Source organism: Hippichthys cyanospilos, chromosome 13 (genome assembly GCF_059441005.1).
Source record: "Hippichthys cyanospilos isolate Australia breed blue-spotted pipefish chromosome 13, RoL_Hcya_1.0, whole genome shotgun sequence".
Lineage (NCBI taxonomy): Eukaryota > Metazoa > Chordata > Actinopteri > Syngnathiformes > Syngnathidae > Hippichthys > Hippichthys cyanospilos.
The window spans coordinates 14,197,446-14,218,042 of record NC_142381.1 but is presented as its reverse complement, the minus strand read 5'-3'; the positions used below and the strand labels follow the sequence as shown (position 1 = coordinate 14,218,042).

The window sequence follows — 20,597 nt, the reverse complement described above, 5'->3', positions numbered from 1 at the left end:
GTAGACGCTACTTTATGCGCGTTCAAGGTCGTATGAGTACAACCGCTGTTTATATTTTTGCGCAACAACCTTTTCGTCTGTGACGTAATAAACAACGTTTTTATAAGACAAATATTTCCCTCCTAGAGGAGAATTGACCAGAACTAGGAGTCGAGTGGGAAAACGTGGCTTTAATTATATTGCATCCACAAAAAGAAATGAACTATATATGTTGTATGCTTTTTGAACTGCATAATTTGTATATGTGGACTACATGTTGTGCAAAAATAAAAAAAGACAAAATTTGGACAACTTTTTTCTAAACAGCAATGCCGCGTTGGTATTTAGCATTTTGATACAACTGAATTGTACTTACTAAATGATTGAATTTAAAACAAAGATTAAGCTACTGTAATATTGTTTGTTTTTGAAACAATTCTTTTATAGATCTGAAGAGCTACTTGGCCTACAAATTTTAAGCACCACTACAATAAATAAACTGTTTCTCGGTGTATTTTAGTGTACAAATCTCAAATTTGTAAGGTGGTCCCTCTTAATTTTACTTTTCCTCTATCATTCTGTTAAAACAAATAACAAGGGATTAAATAGACAAGAAGATGGATATTTATTTGGATATTCATAGAAAGTTTACTGACTCAAAAGTTTGTTGTTTATTTGTGTGCATGTTATTCTAACAGTAGCTAGTTCAGTGACTTTAGTTGCTGTTACGTTTTTGTTTTAATCTTTGGATTTAAAATATGGGGTGTTTTTTTAAATTCTTGACAACATATAAACACAACAGCGATCAGATTGTGTGACTGAGTTTGCCTACTTTTGTAAACTTCTGTAAACAATCTGTAAACTCTCGACTTGCACTGGAAGTACTGTTGTCAAAGTTATTAAATATTCATATTTGATTGCATCATCATATCATGTGTTCTGTGCGCTTTCTCCTGTCATTCTGCTTCTTCCACAACAGCTCCATCATCACATACTTGAGGCTTGTTTGGATTGTTTTTGATAAGCCACTCAGCAAGCCAAACCTAATAAAAGAGCAAAATGAGGTACATTTGACCGATTCCATTTGAAGTGATCAATACCTTGTATGTGTGTGACTTTACTTACACAGGGGTTGAGTGGTTTGTGCTTGCAGAGGTCAGTGAGTCCTTGTAGCAAAGTTTGGTTCACATATCGACTCAGGTATTCTTCTGTTTCCTCTCGTGTGGGAACAGTAAGAGCTAAGAGAAAAAATGTTTCACAGTCGCTGGATTTAATACAAAATATTGTGTTTGTGTGTGTGTGTGTGTGTGTGTGTGTGCGTGTGTGCGTGTGTGTGTGTGAATATATCTTACTGTTTGGAAACATAAATTTGATCTCTCGCTCTGCTACATGAAATGACTCGCTGCCATGGAGTCCATTCTCCAGCTCAGATGTGCCATATTTTGCTCGAAGGCTGAGGAAACAATATGCAATCTTTTTTTTAGGAAATGTCACTTATGGAAATAATTCAAGTGGGGCAAAACAAAAAACATTACAATTTTCAAATTCTATTTTTTTATGGTTGTTGGGCAGTTCAAAGGACTAGTTTTTAGCTTCTTTTTTTTTAAGACAACTAGGGTCGAAATATCAACTAAGCATATTATTTCGGTATCTGAGTCAAAATTCACACAAACATCTAACAATGAGCCAGAAAGTAAAAAGCGAAACAGGAAGGCTTCAGAAGATTGAGAAGGAAAACAAATCAGACATGTTGAAGCTAAAGAAACACTCAAAGAAAAAAAGCAGACATTTATAACAAAATGAACTGTATATTAGTGGTTGCAATATTAATCTGTCAGTGCCAAGTTTTTTTTGGAAAAAGAAACTTCTAGAGGGCCAGTATTTTTAGCATTTTAACTCACCTTTGAAGGCCAACAGAATACTGTGTGCTAAGTCTATGTAAATATGGGTTCTGCCGAATGAAAGATTGACTTCCATTCTTCAGTCAGAAGTGATGTAAGTAATAGTTGTTAGTATGGAAACACTGCCATCAAATGGTCAGTTAGCACTACAGCGCTCAACTAGCTTATTAGTCATAAGTAAGCATTAGTCATGGGTGTCAGTTCGTCTCCATAAAAAAAAAAAAAAAAAACATATTTGTCCAGATTTGTATTATTTATTATTGTTATTACCATTTTAAAAGATGAGAATTCTCGTCCATGGCACTGAATGAGTTAAAATGATGATGACGGAGGCTTCATGTAAATCCATTCTATTATTTTACTGTGACTTTTGTTAATATCTGTAGTTAGTTTTTGCTCACGTCTTGGAAAAGCACTTTAAACCCGAAGACTTACTCTGTCCTTTTTACAGCACAACTTTTTGGGACACCAATCATTTCTGTTGGGACCAATAGCTTTTTAGTATTGCGAGTACCGGGGGGGCCAACAGCTACCAGAGGTAAAATCAGTACTGAGAACTACTCCTATGTTGAAACTTTACTTAGCCAATTTTTTGAACATATTCATTGCCATGAATCAATTACTTGATCATAAAGAAATTGAAAATTAACATCAATTCAAATGAAAGACTGAAGACAAAAAAATAAAGTCCCATTCAATTGAAAAAAAAAATGTGTTTCTTTACATCAGATTGTTACAATTGATAATTTAAAAAAAAAGGCAGTTTCATATAGACTCACCATTCCGGATGACTATCTGCAGCGTTGGCAGGTCCGATGATGGCCTTCCAGTGAGCTATTGCGTTGTCCCGTGCCAGAGTCAAAGCAATTATTGGACCGGAACTCATGTACGCTGTCAATTTGGGAAAGGTTAGTTTTCCATGATGTTCCGTGTAGAAGTCACTACACTGTTCTGGACTTAATTGAAGTTTCCTCCTCTGCCAGGGATGAATGATTGGACATGTCAGTAAAATTTTTACAGATGTGCAACACAACAACTATTGATCATTTTCATTTTCGTTGTCATTTGAAATTTGCCCTTAGGGAAAGAAACACATTTTAACACTTAAAGCTAGGAATGTGAAATTTTGTGTACAAAAATAATCATTGTCCAAATTTTGGACTATATAAAACCATTATAGTTACAAATTTTGAGATGCATTTTGATAGCATTTAATACATTGATTTTCCAGCGATTTGTTTTGCAACATTCTATTGAATGGCAGTCAAACTAGGTCAGCAAACAGAAAATTCTTTATTGACTTGTGTTTCACCTCAAAACAGTAGGTGGCAATAGAGGCCAGTAAATGCCGTAAAGTGTCACTGTCATTTTTCTGGGTGTTAATAAATTTAACCTAGATATGTATGGATAGAACGGATGCCGCTGAAGAATTTGAGTGGTTGAAGAGAAAAAAAATAATGATTAACTTTGTGATTATTATACACCTTTAAAATCATTTACAAAATTAGGGGAAAAATGCAATGTGTACAGTTTGCAAAGTATGTGCACAAGGGTTAAAGTCTATGTTAGTCACCATCAAATCTGAATCGAAAAGTTCAATGTGACTTCTCGCAACAAACAAAGAATTAAAAGAAAAATGCACGTTATACTTCAATAATTATGGTAGAAAAGGTAGATAAGTAAATCTATTATTTTACATGGTATTTATGGTTTCAGTTATTCTATCATGCACGTTTGTTTGTTTTTCCATTTTTGTGGGGGGATTGCCATTTAATTTGAACGTTTTAGGGATTCTTAACCTTGTGGAACCCCCCCAGATGGATATTCATGTCACTGTTCTTTTTTTGACTGCGACCAACCTGTAAAATAGTGAATCCCGACGTCAGAATGGCGTCCTCAATCTCCTCACTTTTGTTAATGGCATTTGGTTTAATGATCGCCAAAGTTCTTTCCACATAAATCCGAGGAAATTCATTTTCGCCCTCCGCCTGGGATTCTTCCAACGTCTGTGTTTGGCCCTCCGTTTGGATCTCTCCCTCCGCCGGGGTTTGTTCCACCACGCCCGTTTGGCCTTCCGCCTGGGTTTCACCCTCCACTTGGGGTTCACCCTCTGTACGCGTTACGTCATCCGCCTGGATTTCGTCCTCCGTCCGGATTTCGGACTCCACCTGGACTTCGTTCTCAGTTCCGATCTCAGACTCCGCCGGGATTTCGGACTCCGCCGGGATTTCGGACTCCGCCGGGATTTCGGACTCCACCCGGACTTCATCCTCTGTCGGGGTTTCATCCTCCACCCGCGTTTCATCTCCCGTCCGGATTTCGTCGTCCGTCGGCGTTTCGTCCGCCATCCAACGCTTATTTATTTTTCCTGACTTCAAATTTGCTTTTGCATACTTATGAACGCTTTGAGAGTTTGCGATTGATAGAACGGTACTTTGTGACGTCACAGACTTTTGCTGTACCAACGTTTGAAGACGTCACGCTCGGCCCTCGTTTAACGGGACTAGACACTCACAGCTCCAATTGCTAAATATCGTCAACAATGCCAAACCACCACAGAACTATTTTCGGAAGGACAGATAAGTATCTCAATGACTTCATACAGATTCTGGGCGACGAGTCTCCATTTGTTTTGGAGTTTCAAAATGCATTCTGATAACTGTGTTGTATTTGTAGTGAAAACAGGTCAGAGGTAGGATGTTTCTTTACCTCGTGTATGGTGGTTACGATTTTAGAAATGCATGCATGGAGGTGTGTACACTTTCAACAAATTGAGGACAGGATGGACAGTGTTGGATATAGGTTAAACTGTGAGGATAAGTGCTTCAGATTAGTGAATAGATGGATAAATACACCTCTCTTAATGTAACAGTAGATGCCAATTTTATTTTTGCTCAAATGCTAAGTCCAACAAAATAAAATATTGACATTTATTTTCATTCTTGTACAAAAGCTCCATCACATATTTGAGGTCCATTTGGGTTGTTTTTGATGAGCCAATCAGCAAGCCAAACCTATTGAAAGAGACAATAGGTTATAGGAACCTGAGGATGTAATGATAAGGGGTGTTTAATGAGTCTGCCTGACTCGAATCTGAAAATAAAAGGGGAAGGCAACGCTTCAGAAAAAATAGAAACTTTTCTTATTAATATTGTATTGGTGTATATGAATTAAGCTGCAAAATCCACTGGTCTTTAGCCATGTCGGAAGCGGGCATTTTGTCACTTGCTATTAACAGAAAACAACATCACAATTGCTCAGGTCTCAGGCAATGACAACAGCCCACCCGCTTAAAAAAAAAAATGGGCCTGTGACATTGTTAAACTGAGCCGCAATTGGTCGTTACCTGAGCAACAGTGATGTCATTTTCAGGCGACACCATGTGGTAAAATGGCCGCCCCCTGAGATAGACGTAAACAAGTGGATTTTGCCGCTTTATTGACAACGCAAAAGTATTCACAATGTTGTGTTTATATTTGTGGTGGTGCAATGAACACTGTAAAGATTTTGTTTCTTTTCTAGGTTGACTTCCCTTTTTAAGTACTTACACAGGGGTTGAGTGGTTTATGCTTGCAGAGCTCAGTGAGTCCGTGTAGCAATGTTTCGTTCACATATCGACTCAGGTATTCTTCAGTTTCTTCTCTTGTTGGAAAGGTGCAAATCAAAGCTGCGTATTTTGGATACAATTATAGGTTGTGACATGTAAAAAATAATAACTGTATGTGTTAAAGCATCTTACTGTTTGGGAACATGAATTTGATCTCTCTGGCAGCAGCACGAAATGACACACTGCCATGGAGAGCGTTCTGCAGATCAGACGTGCCATATTTTGCTCGAAGGCTATGGAAAGAAAAAAACAAAATACGCATTAACAGAAAGGGTCAACACACTAGAGACTGAATTAAGTTAAAATATGGACAATATGTACTGAACAAAAACAGGAGCTCGTTATAGGCTATTTATGATACAGTATAAGCTTCATGCATCTTACCATCTCATAGTTTTTGTGACATTGGCTGGTCCAATGATAGATTTCCAGTGGGCTATTGCATTGTCTCGAGCCAGAGTCAACGCAATGATTGGACCAGAGCTCATGTATGCAGTCAAGCTGGGAAAGTGGACTTTTCCATAATGTTCTTTGTAGAAGTCACTACACTGTTCTGGACTTAATTGCAGTTTCCTTTTCTGCCAGAGATTAAACGTGTTTAAATGCATTTCATCTACATTTTAGTAATGAATTCCCCAAGCATTTACATTCGAATTTAACCCACCTGCAAAATAGAGAAGCCATTATTCAGAATGATGTCCTCTATCTCCTCACTTTTATGAACTGCGTCCGGCTTAATGAGCGCCAAAGTCCTTTCTACATAGATACGCGGAAACGCAGCAGGGTCCATGTTATAAGAAATGACGAATAAGCGCCTGTTGGTACTGCCTGGGTCTCATCGCGTTGCTAGGATACGGTAAACACTTGTTTAATCCGCGAGGACATAAGGACCGAAACAAACACACGTTTAGCAAACTCCACGACTGATTTAAATTTAAATTGCATTTCAAAAAATGTAAAACTACTCTAATGCTCTGGTTAGTATAATTGTTTAGTTTTCCGGTTTTAAGGTAGCGTCGTCTAGGCGAACACTGCCATCTCGTGGACAGCAGCGAACACAATTACAACACCTTTGGATGACCTCATTACAAATTGACAGCGAAAACGGTTTTGACGCTATACCGCATCACAACACTTAAACATTAAGTTTATCCATCACAATTTAATGTTGCTGTCACAAAAGGAGAATAGTGGGAATTTCCGATTCATACTGACTTCAAAATAATTTTGGGTGTATTTGTACAATAGATAGGATATATTTATTTCAGGATAGATTTCAAGACAGCATAAAACCCATACACGTAATCTTTTAAACAGTCTTTTATTGAAAGTTACTTTGATGAAAAGTTCTTATCGGGTTCCAATAGTAACCTGCCACACTCTGATCAGGTTGTCAGTGTAGCCTGCAAACAGGGTCTGTAAAAAAAAAAAAAAAAAAATCAAAAGGAGGTGAATATATGTTTACATGAATCCAAAACGTCAATGAAAAAAAATAAATAAAATATAGGCCCCTCATATTTGCAGGACTGTCACCAGTGGACATCAGAGTTTTAAGTGAATAGGAATAATCACCGGGGTAACAATCGATTATGACATGCACAGAACCGAACATGTACCTGTCCATCAGCAGACCATGCCAGAGAGGTGCACTGAGGGGGTTCGGCCTTGCTGTTTGTGCTAATCACCTCCTGTCTCAGCTCATCCACAATAATTTTGCCCTCCAGGTCCTATAGGAATCGGGGCACATTGAGTCCGTTAACACAAATGTGGATAAGTGAAGTGGAAATCTGCATTTTTTTTTTTTTATTATTAGGAACTCAGAAACAGCCTCTATCATCAAACAATACAGTTGGCATGGTAAGTTTCATCACCGTCACTGCAACTTCATATACCACCAAAATGGCTTCTAGAGCAGCAGTTCTCAAAGTGGGGGTGCTTGAAAGGGCTAAGCGAGATTTTAACGGGGTTTCTGCAAGGTATCAGCAAATCTAATTTACTTCTTTGTGATGCTGTGCCAAAAAGCATTTTACTTCTTTTGAGCATTAAAATAAGATTTGCTGAGACCTACAGAACCTTAGTTAAAATCTCCGGTACCTCCCAAGGTGTACACATTTGAGAATTACTGTGGGAGTAAAGACAAAGGGGTTTTACCCAGATCTTGATACTGGGACCAGTGGCGGCGCACAGCCAGTAACGATTAGGGCTGAAGCAGAGGGCGTTGATGGTGGCACCGCTGTCGAGGGTGTAGAGGTGCTTGCCCTCATTCAGGTCCCACAGCATGGCCTGACCATCCTGAAGAGGACAAGACAAACATGCTCCAGTAACGTAGTCACTGTACGCAGACACAAAGATGATTTTTTATCATTGGTAACACTCAGAAACAGCCTCTTTATCATCACTGAAAATAAAACAGATGAATAACTATTTCATCATTGCTGAAGCCTCCAAGCTGGACCCTAAATGGGTGTTGCGTTTACCTTTCCACCAGATGCACACAGGGAGCCATCGGGAGACACGGTCACTGTGTTCAAATAACCAGTGTGACCGATGTGGTTTGTTTTCAGCTTGCAGTTGGCAAGGTTCCACACCTTTGAGAAAAAAAAAAAAAAGAAGGACAAAAGAACCTACCGTAACCAATATGAAAGCCAGACAAAATTCATAATCCTGCATAGTCTTGTGCCCTCATTCAAAAAGTCTATCATCAGTATATGAAAGTATGATAATACATGCAAATTTTTGTTGGGATAATCACTGGACAAAGATAAATATGTGTTTAAGTCCATATGGAATGGCATACCTTGACCATCTTGTCCCAGCCGCAAGACACAATAATGGGGTTGCTGCTGTTGGGGGAAAAGCGCACACAAGACACCCACTCGGAATGGCCCTCATCCTGAAAGGGGAGAAAAAAAAAAAAAAGATAAAATACTAAATGGGCACTTGAGTTGCAGATACTGTTTTCCATGGGATGCCACCATCTTCACTATCTACCTTGTACAATATATGACTTTGAATGTGTGTGGCATTGCAAAGAGCATGCACACTATAACAGCCTTACTTCTAAGTGACGTCATTGAGTTGTTCATTCAACTAATGTTCATAATTTAATTGAGATCCCACTGTTGCCCACCTGGATTGTGTACTTGCAGACTCCAAGCGTGTTCCACAGCTTGATGGTCTTGTCCCGAGAGCCAGACACAATCTGGCGGTTATCGGCAGAAAAGGCCACGCTCAGAACATCCTTGGTGTGTCCAACAAACTGGCGGGTGGTGGCGCCACTGTAAAGACATCATTTTAAGTATTAAGAGATACATCGGTAGGGGTGTAATTGTTTTCTTTAAAAAACACAGATATAAGAATATAGATATTCCCTTGTTACCATAGTCCACTGTATTCATGTTGTCGATTGGCAGATCTAAATTGAACTAATGATTTTTTAAACAGGTATCAATAATTAGTTTAATGCATTTTAATGCCGTGACAGGAACTTTTGAGCATTTGAGCTTTCTCTTCAAATGCAAAGTGAATAGGAAAATGTAGCAACTCCTTCCTAAATTTTGTTATAGTGGCTCCTTTGCAAAACCCTGGATGCTTTCATTGTGTAAAGTTGTCGACAGAGCACAGTCATTAGTGCCACAATTTGCCTGCAAAAGCGCCAGAAATTTAACAAATGATGTTACACTATGTTCAGGAGTTGAATAAAATACACTAAAATGTGCTATGGCAAATGAAATTCCAAAGTATTTTAAAACAGACTACATGAGTCCTTTTGTCCCCCAGCCTCCCCAAAAATATTTCAAAGGGAGTTACATGATTGAAAATTGAGAAACACGGATCTATACGACGTCAATGTGGTCTACTAGGTGTTTATGTAGTATACGAGACGTACATTGAAAATTGAGAAACACGGATCTATACAACGTCAATGTGGTCTATGAGATGATGTAGTATACAAAACGTACACTCATGGAGTTGACTGGAGAAGATGCTTACGAGCGAGAGAAGAAAAACAAAAACAATTTGCAACAGATGCAACCTTGGAAAAAAAAAAGGATAGTGGAAATTCTGAGTATTTCCTTATTGTACAGAACAATATCAGGCGAAAGATGCGCTGCAAACAAGTCTAGTACTTAATGCAGTTGGATCGTAGGGCAGACCGATTGATTAGATGTATCTTTAAACCTCTCCTCAATTAAGGAAAGTTAAAACTAGTTAATGTATTTATCATGCCTACAAAATTAAAAAATATTGCCACACAAATTACAAGTTTGGAAAATGACCAAAACTATCCATCTTGGCTCAAGAAGCATCAAATGGGCAAACTCAATGTGTGGTTTTTCTTTTCTATTAGCCTTTTCAGCAATATGTATTCCAAAATGATCAACCACAAAGTGCATTAAGACCCATTCTCAAGGCAGGGAATCTGCAAAATCGTTTCAGTGTCTTATCAGTTTGGTGATTTACTCATGGTTAACCTCTCACTAAAACGCATAGCTGCAAAAGCCATAAAACATGTATAAATACTTTTAGCATTCATCACCAATGCACCTGAGAAATACGATATAAATGAGACTGGAAAGCCATCAACCAACCGGTACTGAATTCTCTTCTGAAATCAACCTGCCCTATGCCATCTTATACTTACGTGGTGAGATCCCACAGGCGGAGAGTGCCATCCCAGGCTCCAGACAGGGCAAACTGTCCATCAGAAGAGATGACAACATCACTAACGAAGTGCGAGTGGCCCTTCAAGGAGCGCTGGGGGATGCCATAGTTGGTTTCATCACGGGTCAGCTTCCACATGATGATGGACTTGTCTGTGGAGGAGTGATACAAAAGGTCTTTAATTCAGAGCAAGTCGGAAGTTTTACTCCTCAGGTACATTGAAGTACATTTGCTTGTTATGCTAACGTGAAGAACACAGCTCCAAGTCCGTATGTGTAAATAAGCTTTAGTTGAATTAAATAGTGCATCTACTGATAGTCGTATCCTATTTTTTTGCAAGAAAATTTACTTACGACAACCATTCATTTTGGTCAGTTACAGGTGTTACTAAACGTGTTAGCAAAGGCGGCTAAACAACACCTCTCGCGTCTGCTGGGTTATGTTAAAATAAAACACGCAGGGCCTTACAAATAAAGAAAAAAGTGTGATTTTTGACAACCACTCTTGCGAGCATTGAGGGTTGTTAATTCGACGCTACGTCAGCCAACTCGCTAGCGGCCTAATGCTAGCGCAGCCATGTTGGCGAAACCGGCGGGGGAACCTCACCTCGGGACGCCGACAGAATCATGTCGGGATATTGAGGCGTAGTGGCGATCTGGGTGACCCATCCACTGTGCCCCTTAAGGGTCCCCCTCACTGTCATCTGCTCGGTCATTTTGGCGTCGATCGGTGAAGCCTTCAACGAGGATGGATTCGGATTTTCAGAGGTCCGAGTTTACCTAGGTCCTCATTGCAGCTGGGCACAGAGGAAAAAGGAAGTTGAGACCCGGATGCAAAAACTATGAGGGTGAGAAGCCAGCAAAGGGTTCTGGGATATGAGGGCGTCGCGTTGGAGTCAAAGCAAAGTATTACAAGTGTCATTTTTATTGTATAAATGATGTTTAATTTTTGGCGTTTTTTTTTTAATTTGCAATGAAATAAATAGCTGACAACGGAAATTAAAAAAAGGAAATGGGAAGTGAAAAAATCCATTTAATGCGTCCTAAACTGCGCCTTCACACGTTATTTAATTTACATACATGTGACATAACGAAGATGATTCATACTGAAATAGTGTTTTCTCAGATTATTGATTCAATATTTTAGGGAGACAAAAATATTGAAATGAAGTCGTAGCTATTATTTTGTATGAATGACACCCTGTGGATACACTGATTAGTTGTAAATTATGCCATGTAGTGGACCAGCAATTTAATTGTCCTCTTTTCTTTGTCGCTATCACAGAGTGTTCACTCGTTTATCGCGGGGATTACGTTCCCCAAAAATATCCACAGTAACCGAAAACCGTGAAGTAGAGATTGAACGTTTTTACTTATTTATTTTTTTTAATTTATTGTCTGGTACGATTTAAGAGAAACAATACTAAGGTAAAAAAAAACGTTTTGGGAAAAATAGTGAGGTAAACCTGCAATAAAAAAAAATGGCATGGCCCTAAGTGAAAATCTGTGTTTGTGAAGCCGCAATAACCGAACCGTGAGGTGGCTAGGAAACACTGTTTATGAACAAAGATAATTTAGTTATTAATATAATTTTCAGAGGGATTAAAATTCGATAAATTACTGCAGCATTCTTGACGATGTCTTGCAACATACTAATGTTTTGGCACAGTCGTTATAAATCGATAAACTCAAATATGCATTTTTATATGAAAGGTGGAATGCAACATTTTGTGCACTCAAATATGCATTTATATATGACAGGTGGAATGCAACATTTTGTTCAGGTGATTCACTTTCGTTTTTATGGTGTGGTAGCTGCTTTGGGCCACTTTTTGTGAGAAGTTAATCCACTGGCGGCCATCTTACATTGCCACTCACTAAACCTGCCTGAATTCGTGTTACTTACTGTTCACTTTTTTCCAGTCTAACAGCAGTATCCTCATGAAAAAAAACAACAACAAAAAACAACAATACTGTCATCAAAACACCAAAATGAGGCCTTGAGAGTCATTTATGTAATCTGTTTGATTTGGAAATAAAGTTACGGTATGAAATTTAAATGTCTTTTTTCCTAATTAAAGAAATCTTGCTGCACTTGCTTGGATTTGTGCACCATCGCCTGTCATTAAAGGGAATTGTGATTTTTTTTTAACATTTTGATTCATTACTACACTTAAAACAGATAATTTTGCAATTTTAGGATTGGTGAGGTTTAATGCACTTTCAATAAACTAATTTGTCATCAGATTAGGAAAAAAAAAAAAACACTTTTAAAAAGTAGGTCAAAAATTCCCCCAAAATACTGGAGAGTAACAAAGTTATGAAATATTAGTACACTGTGAAATATGTACTTTTATTTTACTCAATTTTATTTGTTGAAATTGTTGTCCAAAATGACATATGAATAGAAAGTAAATAATGTCAAATCTAATCTACTTCCAATAAAACTTCAACCAACACTTTTTTTTTTCAGTGAATGAATATCATGGGATTGCATCAGTTAATTTCACAGCATACAGGCCATGTATGAAAGAATTGCTTGTCCTATACGATTATCTCTTTTTTTTTTCTTCTAAACACTATGATTAAATTTACCTGTTTGTCACAGCAAATTTTACAAGTTTGCCAGGACAACTAACGCAATATTTACTCAATCTATCGAACGACTCCTCAGTACAGTGCGGTTTCTTACGTCATCAGTGATGTATTTACCTTCAATGTATTCATCCCGGATTTTTTGACACATTTTTTTAAGCCTCGGCAGATTTTGACACGTCCCAAAAAATTGGTTCCCTAACTTGCGTTATATAAACACATAAAAGAAGATCAGATATGAATTTGTTTTCTGTTTGTCATGTTCTAAAATTTAAATGCAAAACGTGTAGGCAACAGTGCCCTCTAGAGGATGCGGGATGTGTGTCCTTTCATCACGTGAATATTTGGGAGATGTGAGTGAACATCTTGAAAACCATGAAGGGGGAAAAAAATGCTCGTCGACTGATCCACAGACGCACATTGAACACTTCACACACTGAATTGAATATTTACAAATGATAATCATAAAAACTGGAGAAACATTTTGCATACATATTTGTAAATCTGAAAAAAAAACAATCACAAGTGTAATTGTGTGAATAATTTTGAGACAAATCTCTCATAAGTCAAACATACACTGTATTTAGACAATTACAAAAATAGCTTAATTCTTTTACAACAAAATACACAACCAAACATTCTCATATATTCAAGCTAATACTGTTTATATTGGTTAAAACCTGCAAAAAAAATCCTAATGCTAGGTTAAGTGACTATGGAGCTTTTAGTCAAAGGGCCACAATTTATGCTTGACGGTGACTGTAAACTGGGTCTCGTTAGCACTAAATATGCTTACAGAAAGCTTCTCATGTACAAAAAAATATCTTCAATGGCACTACTGAATATTTACAATAAATTGAAATGAAAAATCTCATATTTTTGTGTCAGTATAGAAATTTGGCACTTGTATTATTTGTTTTGGTGACATTTCAGAGGCTGAATACTGATAAGTAAAAAAAAAAACAAGAGGTCAGAAAGACTACAGTGAGTAGGTCATCTATACATTTTAATTCTAACTTGTAGTTGAATTTCTTATTTGCGATCTATTGCATATGTGTACAAGTAAATATTATAACTGCATAGCAAACTCAAGCAATTTCCAACTATCAGTCATGACAACAAAAAAAATGGATTTACTGATGTCCTTTAAGAATACCTATGGTTACGTCCTTTTGTTTAGACAAATGTAACTCCATTGACGTCATCTGTTTTGTGAACATGAAGCAAAATGATTCCATTTAGACTAGATCTTTAAATAGTCATGCCACATTTAGAGAATCTTGGCAAATACATTAGTACAGCTAAATAATTCACAAACATTCAGACAAAACACCAATAAAAGGCCTTTGACCGCTTGGACTAAAACATATTGGTGACAATTTAAACCGCCCCCAAAAAGCCAATGTTACTGGCATTCAAAGCCAACTAAAGTAAATTCTGAGCAAAAAAATGCGAGACATTCGACCAAATTAAACTTTAGCCAGTCATTAGTTTAAATGACTAATTCATTCACTGCTAGCCCAGTTAAAATGATTTTTTTTTATAGGTGTTAAATGTAGTAATTGAGCTAGTATCCACAGTCAAACTAGTCAAATTGTATCTTTGACATCTATAACCATCAATAGTAGTGAATAAGAAAAAAAAAAACATACAAGAAACACTTTTAAAACAGCAGCAACAGAGAACAAACATGTTTTCATCTGAGATTAAATCACCATGATCAGTCAATAAAATTACAGGTGGTAGGTATCAAGGCAATTCAAAATCAACCTATAAAATGCTAAATGATGCATTGGTTTTTCTTGAATACTGTAACGGCTCCTTCAAATCGGTCAATAACATTGGCAATGCATAGGAATGCAAAATGTGACACATATCCACTGTCACATATAAAAAGAAATCAAAAGCCCATAAAGACTGCTTAAAAAGCCTTATTTCTATTATATTCATCCACAATGTTGGTTATGCAGTTATTCAAGGGATGATCATCTCTAAATAGCCAAAAAAGTCATGACTAAAACCATAGCGCGCTGTAAATCCTTCCTTTTATGTGCCAGTGACGTCACACCACATCATCAGCAACAGCTTCCAGGGGATTGCGCAAGACGATTTGTCCACCTCTCCAGGAGAGTCCCCACATTGGAGGATTGAAATGTTCAGTTAAACCCGGAGGCTGTGCAGGGTGTGTTTCTCGCCCTCCAGAACCCGAAGTATTCTTTCCCCCGACTCAGTGAGCGCTCCAGCTCGCCTTCATGGCTGAATAAGACGCTTGCGTTTAAGCTTCTGCCTGGCCATCTCCTTTCAGAAAACAGAGAGGACGACAAGTGACGTACACTCCTTCCTTCATCGGCCGCTGCGGGGACGTAGTCAAGCATCCGTCACGCCGAGCATGTCAGATTTGGTTAGTAAGGCTTCCGCACATTGCAACTGGACTCCCCTTCACAAAAAAGTCCCACTTCCAGTTCATTTTTTTTCCAAATATAACACGGTTGCGTCCTCTACAACATCTTTGAAGTTTGTGCCAACACTGCCGACTTGTCCGTGTTTCAATATATTATATAAAAATGCTCATTTAAAAAATACAAATGGAAAGTTGTTGGTAATCAGTCGCAATATACCCAAACAATATGTACAGAATCCATGCTGCTGGTTAGTCAGGCATCACTGCAAAAAAAGAATAGAAGGGGATACATGGTTAGTCGCTTAGTCATCACGATATCATTATGATTCGTTTGCATTCAAAAGTGCACTTTTTAAAACGGGTCTGCAAATCTTGGCTATCTGCCGTGGCTCTTGGTGACTTCAGAAAACCTTGAAAACTTCATCTCAATTGAAATTACAGCAATTTATTGCAGGTGGGATGGTAGATGAGTGCTTTTAGCACATCTGCCTCACAATGCAGAAGTTGCGGGTTCGATTCCGGCCTTCCTGCATGGAGTTTGCATGTTCTCCCCATGTTCTCCTTTTTTTCCCCCCCACATTCCCCAAAACATGCTTGGTAGGGTTATCAGCTTTGCAATATTGACCATTTTCAGGTCATTTTTTTCCACATTATCCTCATAGTATTTAAGCCAAAAGATGGCACACTGCCATGTTGAACTTTAACATGTCACTATTATTATTTCAGCTCCAGTATTTTCAACGCTTTCCCTTTAATGTTAAATTCTTTGAGTAAAGGATTGGACAAAATACCACACAAGGGTTATGTTCAAATTGACCAAATCCTCCGAGTTCGGTAGGGAACCCATCCGGGTCAGGAGTTTTGTTGGATGGTATTAATATTTATCTACAGTAGTCTAATATAAAAACACAGCGTTCACTGGCGTGTCAATTTCCACAGTACACCTTACAGACGCTACCTACATGATACTTAATATACTGGACAACTCCCATTAAATCAAAAGATTGGACAAAATACCACACAAGGGTTAAATTGGACACTCCAAATTGCTCTTAAGTGTGTTTGGAGTGTGATTGGTTGCTCATCTCGACAGTTGACTGACATGCAGTTCAGGGTGTAACCTGCCTAGTAATGATGGGAAAACGAAGCCTCATGAACCACTTTTGATACATATATTTTCTTCTCTAGATAGCACTCTTAAAGATACAATGAAAACACATTTTCATTACATTTTGCTTTATTTATTTATTTTTAAATCCACAGCACTGTCTAGTAAAAAATATCACGTGTTTCAAATAAGGCTCTTGAAATACTTTTGTTTGTATCTTCAAATCAAGAGCATCTTTAAAAAAAATCAACAGGTAAAAAGGCTTAATTTCCCCATTACTACTGCCGACTGCCCGGGGACAGCTAGGATACGCTCCACCTGGATTTCTTGACGCTTTAAAAGTTAGAGTGCACATGTTTTCATCAGTTCTTTTAAAAATTAAATTGTTATTGTTCATACGTTGGTAATACATACATATCATGTGTAGCAAGTTGTCAACAATATTTTGATTTAAAAATAGGTTATAATTGTGCAAGCTGAGTGTTTCTGAACCTACTCAAGCATATGGCGATGCAGGTGTAGATATTATATCCACCACTAGGGGTAGCGGAAGTTTTGTTATTAGCACCATTGAGATACAGCACAATGCCACACAGCGTGAATGCAAGGTGCAAGAAATTTTGTCATAAAGGGGGCTGACCCAAACACTGTGAAACATCCGTGAAATCCCAGTTCACGAGTCTTTTGTCAGATCACAGCTCCGGAAAAATCTGACGATGTAATGGCGGGTAATTCAAACTGCACACTCATACAATGTTAGGCATGCAAATTTTTCCCGTCAAGCAGTGGGCTTCGGTGATTAAGTACAAACACCAGTTTTTTAAAATTCTGTATATAGATAGTCACTTATCATGAATTTGATGTCTACAACAGGCACATCACATTTTGTTTTGGTGACAGAAATCATTTGGGAGCTGGCACTAATTGCTAAAGATTTGTTGGTAGAATTTTTTTCCTATTCCTCTGGGGATTGTTCCAAACCTTTTTTTTTTAAAGATTTCCTCAATTTTCTCTTTTTTTTTTTTTGAGGTTGTTGCAGGCATGTTTAATGTTTTGCAGGCAACAATGGAATTGAGGTTTGTAAATATCCCAGTCAGGCTAAATTTTCATGGTAAACTGTATACCCTGTTACATTTCTCACCTTGTGCCAGCAGCCGGGTATGGGCAGACCATCATGTCCCTGCAAAGTAACAAGAACGGATAAATGTTCAGATATATGAACAACAAGCCACAGAATTTGGCTACTACTCTATATACTATACATAATTATTGTATCTACTGTGGACCTCTATAGTGCTTTTCATATCGTATTGAACTATAGAACTTTAAGCCACTACTCATTTAACTACTCATGACGCAGCATCTTGTTAAAGGAAACTTCAACAATGTCACGATGCTCAGGGGGTTGAACCCACAACCTCTCAGTTGGGAGTTGATCACTCTACCTGTTGTGGTGGCATGAACCCAAGCCTATATGGTTTAAATATACATATGAAAGAAGCTAAATGGATCTATTGAAGTCTCGGTCTTCCACGAGTCCAGTTTTTTAATCTATAGTTTTGTAGACCCCCCAAATTTACAGTTTTAAATTGAATTGTTATTCAGTAAATGACTATGTTATAGGTCAAAACCATCCAGCATTATGGATGCAGCCTGTCTTGTCAATGCCAGCCAGAGGCTACCCAAATTCAAGACTCATTTCTGGCGTCCGGTATATTATACTAAAAGCTTTCACCGAGAATAACTAACCTTGACTTGGATATTCATTCGTGTCACTGTACAAAAAACAGAGTTCATTGGAGAGGACAAAGACCAAAATTTGAGATAAAACACACAAATAGCCAAAGTATAGCAGAAGAAGTTTAGGAACTGTGATACTGTACCACAGGACAGGGGGCCACAGGGCCGGAAGGAGGAAGAAGAGGTGGAGGAGAAGAAATTGCACCTTCACCAGATAGATCTTTTTTGCCATCACAACCCTGTTAGCAAGAGTCAGTTCATTCACAACTTGGATGAAGAAACTTCCAGAAAGGGAAATAGGTCAAAGAGATGAGAAAAGTAAAACATTTAGCGACGGTCAGTAAAAAGGGGCGAGGGTGTCGTACCACAGGACAGGGTTGGTCCAGGCCTGGGGGACCCTGTTCTCCCTTCTGACCCTTCAGTCCTCTTTTTCCAACACTTCCTCTATCACCCTGGAAAAAGACAAAACAGTTTAACTCTCAAGTTTACTGAAAGCAAACAACATTCATTTACATCGTACAAATTTCTATCTTTACAAAGATTAAAATGCTCAATTTTGATTGAATCAATCAGGAGCGTTCTGTGTCACATTTACCTTACTCATCTGGTTAATTAAGGTACATTCCAAAATATTAGAAACAAATCGCATAACATAACATAACATAACATAAAATACAATGCAACCACAAATTTCAAAACCTAAACTACTTCTAGAAACATACATTTAGGACTTCAATATATATGTACCACTTGGCATTCACCTATTGTTTGTATCTGAAGTGCTTTAAACATTTATCAGAGCGCTTGTTTGATTTTGACTTTAGTGAGATTTCAACATTTAACTTGTAAAGAGAATTCTAAACTTAATTAACCTAATTACATTCATATTTTATGTGGTTTACTGGGCCTCTTTGAAAAGTAAAATATGTTAGCCCAGCCCCCATTTATTGTTTTTACAATAATAACTGTATGTATATTTTCATAAAAGAATAAGCGCCCCAAATAGTCTCACAATATCTCATTTGTGGAATGTGAATTTGTGAACAAAACCCACCAGTTTTGAATCTACTTCTGGGGTTGGCCATTTGGTCACTTGCTGCCCACTGAAAATGACATCACAGCGCAGAGCTCGGGTAGTAGCCAATCCTGCCTAACATGTCTTTTGGGTTTGGTCATGTGACATTGTTAAGATGAGCCTCAATTGGTCGCTACATGAGCAACTGTGAGATTAAGTTTCAGTAAAATGGCATGTGGCAAAACGACAATCCCCTGGAATAATTAAAACCGAGATTATTTTTGAATTTTAATTTCACGTTTTATACATGTAAGATTAATCATAATAATGTTTTTGGACTAGTGGGGGTGCATAGAACGCCAAGAAAATGTTTAGGTTTCCTTCCCTTTTAAGAAATAATAAGGACTTTGCTAGTAGAGTACATATACATTAGTTAACACTGTAATGAATAACTAATAATTCGATTCTAGTGTGAAAAACAAGAGTACCAAAAATTACATCAACATAACTTTAGTGATTGTAATCCAGGGTAAATTTTGGGTAGGTGTGGAATAAATGTTGACTGGTGGCCCGGTATCAAAATTTGATACAGCTTTGCATTGGCTCCCTTTTGATTTTGCAAAAGTATCAAATCATGATGCGTACCAATAAAGATAACACAGCTTTTGCTCATCTTTTTTTTTACCAACCTTATCTCCTCGTTCCCCCCTGTCACCTTTCTCTCCCATGAGGCCTGGGAAGCCCTGCAAATATACCAATAAAGAGGTCAGAGATCAGTTTCTAAACAGGTTAATCTGAAATGCTTCAATTTGAGGGACTCACGTCAAGTCCAGGTTCTCCTGGTCTGCCCTGTGAAAAGATTCACACAAACACGTCTCAGTATAAACTTTTACAATGCTAGTTGTTCAAATTGCATGTGGGGGAGAGCGGCCACCTACTTTTTCTCCTTTGGCTCCTGGAAGACCCACTAGTCCCGGAGACCCAGGTATACCCTGGAGGCCGTCCAATCCCTGCGATTATAGCAACAAAGCACATGCATCATGTCGGTTTGCTTAAAAAATATGCTTGAATCTACTCACTTTGGGTCCTGGATAACCGGTGTCCCCTCTCTCCCCCTTTATGCCAACTCCCGGCTCCCCCTGCATTCCAATACAGGAGCGTAAGCATCAAAACATGACAGTGCATCCGCCAGATAGCCGAGAGGTTTCCTTGCACGCTTACCTTTGGACCGGGCATTCCATGCAGCCCCTGAAAACAACGTGTGTCCATTTATGATTGCTTCAATATTTTCTGCTGTTTGAAGTAAACATAAGAGGACTCACCATGGATCCAGGTGACCCAGGAATTCCTGGTGGTCCCGGTGGGCCAGGAGGGCCTGGTTGGGAAATCATTTGCACCTGAGCAAATAAAAGTCAAAGAAGCATTATGGGAAATCATGAGTGAAGGTTCCAATACACACAGGTCATAATTAACACATTCACTGCCATCCAATTTCTTAGGGTGACATTTTATTTGTTTCATAATGCATCAAGATTTCAAAATATTAATGTGACACGTTTAACAGTTTTGCAGTATTTTGAACATTTT

General features: G+C 38.1%; 4 protein-coding genes across 5 annotated transcripts in view; all 4 read right to left on the bottom strand.

Moving 5' to 3' along the window:
* Positions 1-580: 580 nt before the first annotated feature.
* On the bottom strand, positions 581-4,322 carry LOC148413959 (nucleoside diphosphate kinase 5-like). The gene is made up of 5 exons (XM_088431947.1): positions 3,740-4,322; positions 2,660-2,856; positions 1,332-1,432; positions 1,105-1,217; positions 581-1,022 (listed from the first exon to the last, which is right to left on the bottom strand). The coding sequence occupies exons 1-5, from the start codon at positions 4,226-4,228 to the stop codon at positions 936-938; spliced, it is 987 nt and encodes a 328-aa protein (XP_088288073.1). The 5' UTR covers positions 4,229-4,322; the 3' UTR covers positions 581-935.
* Positions 4,323-4,746: 424 nt separating this feature from the next.
* Positions 4,747-6,792, bottom strand: LOC148413958 (nucleoside diphosphate kinase 5-like). 2 transcript variants are annotated; one of them, XM_088431950.1, is made up of 5 exons: positions 6,152-6,792; positions 5,872-6,065; positions 5,620-5,720; positions 5,429-5,547; positions 4,747-4,894 (listed from the first exon to the last, which is right to left on the bottom strand). In XM_088431950.1, exons 1-5 carry the CDS (start codon positions 6,275-6,277, stop codon positions 4,817-4,819), a joined length of 618 nt encoding a protein of 205 aa, XP_088288076.1. In that variant the 5' UTR covers positions 6,278-6,792; the 3' UTR covers positions 4,747-4,816. The 2 variants fall into 2 exon arrangements, with proteins under 2 accessions (XP_088288076.1, XP_088288077.1); XM_088431951.1 differs by having other exon boundaries at positions 5,872-6,060.
* Positions 6,793-10,984, bottom strand: rack1 (receptor for activated C kinase 1). Its single transcript, XM_088431949.1, has 8 exons — positions 10,759-10,984; positions 10,133-10,304; positions 8,618-8,765; positions 8,285-8,380; positions 7,965-8,075; positions 7,639-7,779; positions 7,104-7,214; positions 6,793-6,903 (listed from the first exon to the last, which is right to left on the bottom strand). Exons 1-8 carry the CDS (start codon positions 10,865-10,867, stop codon positions 6,838-6,840), a joined length of 954 nt encoding a protein of 317 aa, XP_088288075.1. The 5' UTR covers positions 10,868-10,984; the 3' UTR covers positions 6,793-6,837.
* A 2,324-nt stretch (positions 10,985-13,308) lies between these two features.
* Positions 13,309-20,597, bottom strand: part of col23a1b (collagen type XXIII alpha 1 chain b) — a 124,181-nt gene continuing 116,892 nt past the window's right edge. Inside the window, 10 exon segments of the mRNA XM_088431046.1 lie at positions 13,309-15,044; positions 17,397-17,435; positions 18,139-18,234; positions 18,361-18,447; positions 19,700-19,753; positions 19,833-19,859; positions 19,949-20,020; positions 20,090-20,149; positions 20,232-20,258; positions 20,333-20,407. Coding sequence (XP_088287172.1) covers positions 14,997-15,044; positions 17,397-17,435; positions 18,139-18,234; positions 18,361-18,447; positions 19,700-19,753; positions 19,833-19,859; positions 19,949-20,020; positions 20,090-20,149; positions 20,232-20,258; positions 20,333-20,407 — 585 coding nt within the window. The 3' untranslated portion in view covers positions 13,309-14,996.

Bases quoted from the DNA above. Each gene is read 5' to 3' on its own strand.
- LOC148413959 (XM_088431947.1), bottom strand. From the start codon at position 4,228: ATGGCGGACGAAACGCCGACGGACGACGAAATCCGGACGGGAGATGAA. The intron at 2,857-3,739 runs GTTGGTCGCAGT...CATCCCTGGCAG, and splicing joins CGGGATTCACTATTTTACAG to AGGAGGAAACTTCAATTAAG. The intron at 1,433-2,659 runs GTGAGTCTATAT...TTGTTTCCTCAG, and splicing joins GCAGATAGTCATCCGGAATG to CCTTCGAGCAAAATATGGCA.
- rack1 (XM_088431949.1), bottom strand. From the start codon at position 10,867: ATGACCGAGCAGATGACAGTGAGGGGGACCCTTAAGGGGCACAGTGGA. The intron at 10,305-10,758 runs GTGAGGTTCCCC...ACTCCTCCACAG, and splicing joins GATTCTGTCGGCGTCCCGAG to ACAAGTCCATCATCATGTGG. The intron at 8,381-8,617 runs GTGGGCAACAGT...CTCCCCTTTCAG, and splicing joins TCTGCAAGTACACAATCCAG to GATGAGGGCCATTCCGAGTG.
- LOC148413958 (XM_088431950.1), bottom strand. From the start codon at position 6,277: ATGGACCCTGCTGCGTTTCCGCGTATCTATGTAGAAAGGACTTTGGCG. The intron at 5,548-5,619 runs GTAAGATGCTTT...CAAAATACGCAG, and splicing joins CAAATTCATGTTCCCAAACA to CTTTGATTTGCACCTTTCCA. The intron at 4,895-5,428 runs GTAAGTACTTAA...CTCTTTCAATAG, and splicing joins ATAAACCACTCAACCCCTGT to GTTTGGCTTGCTGATTGGCT.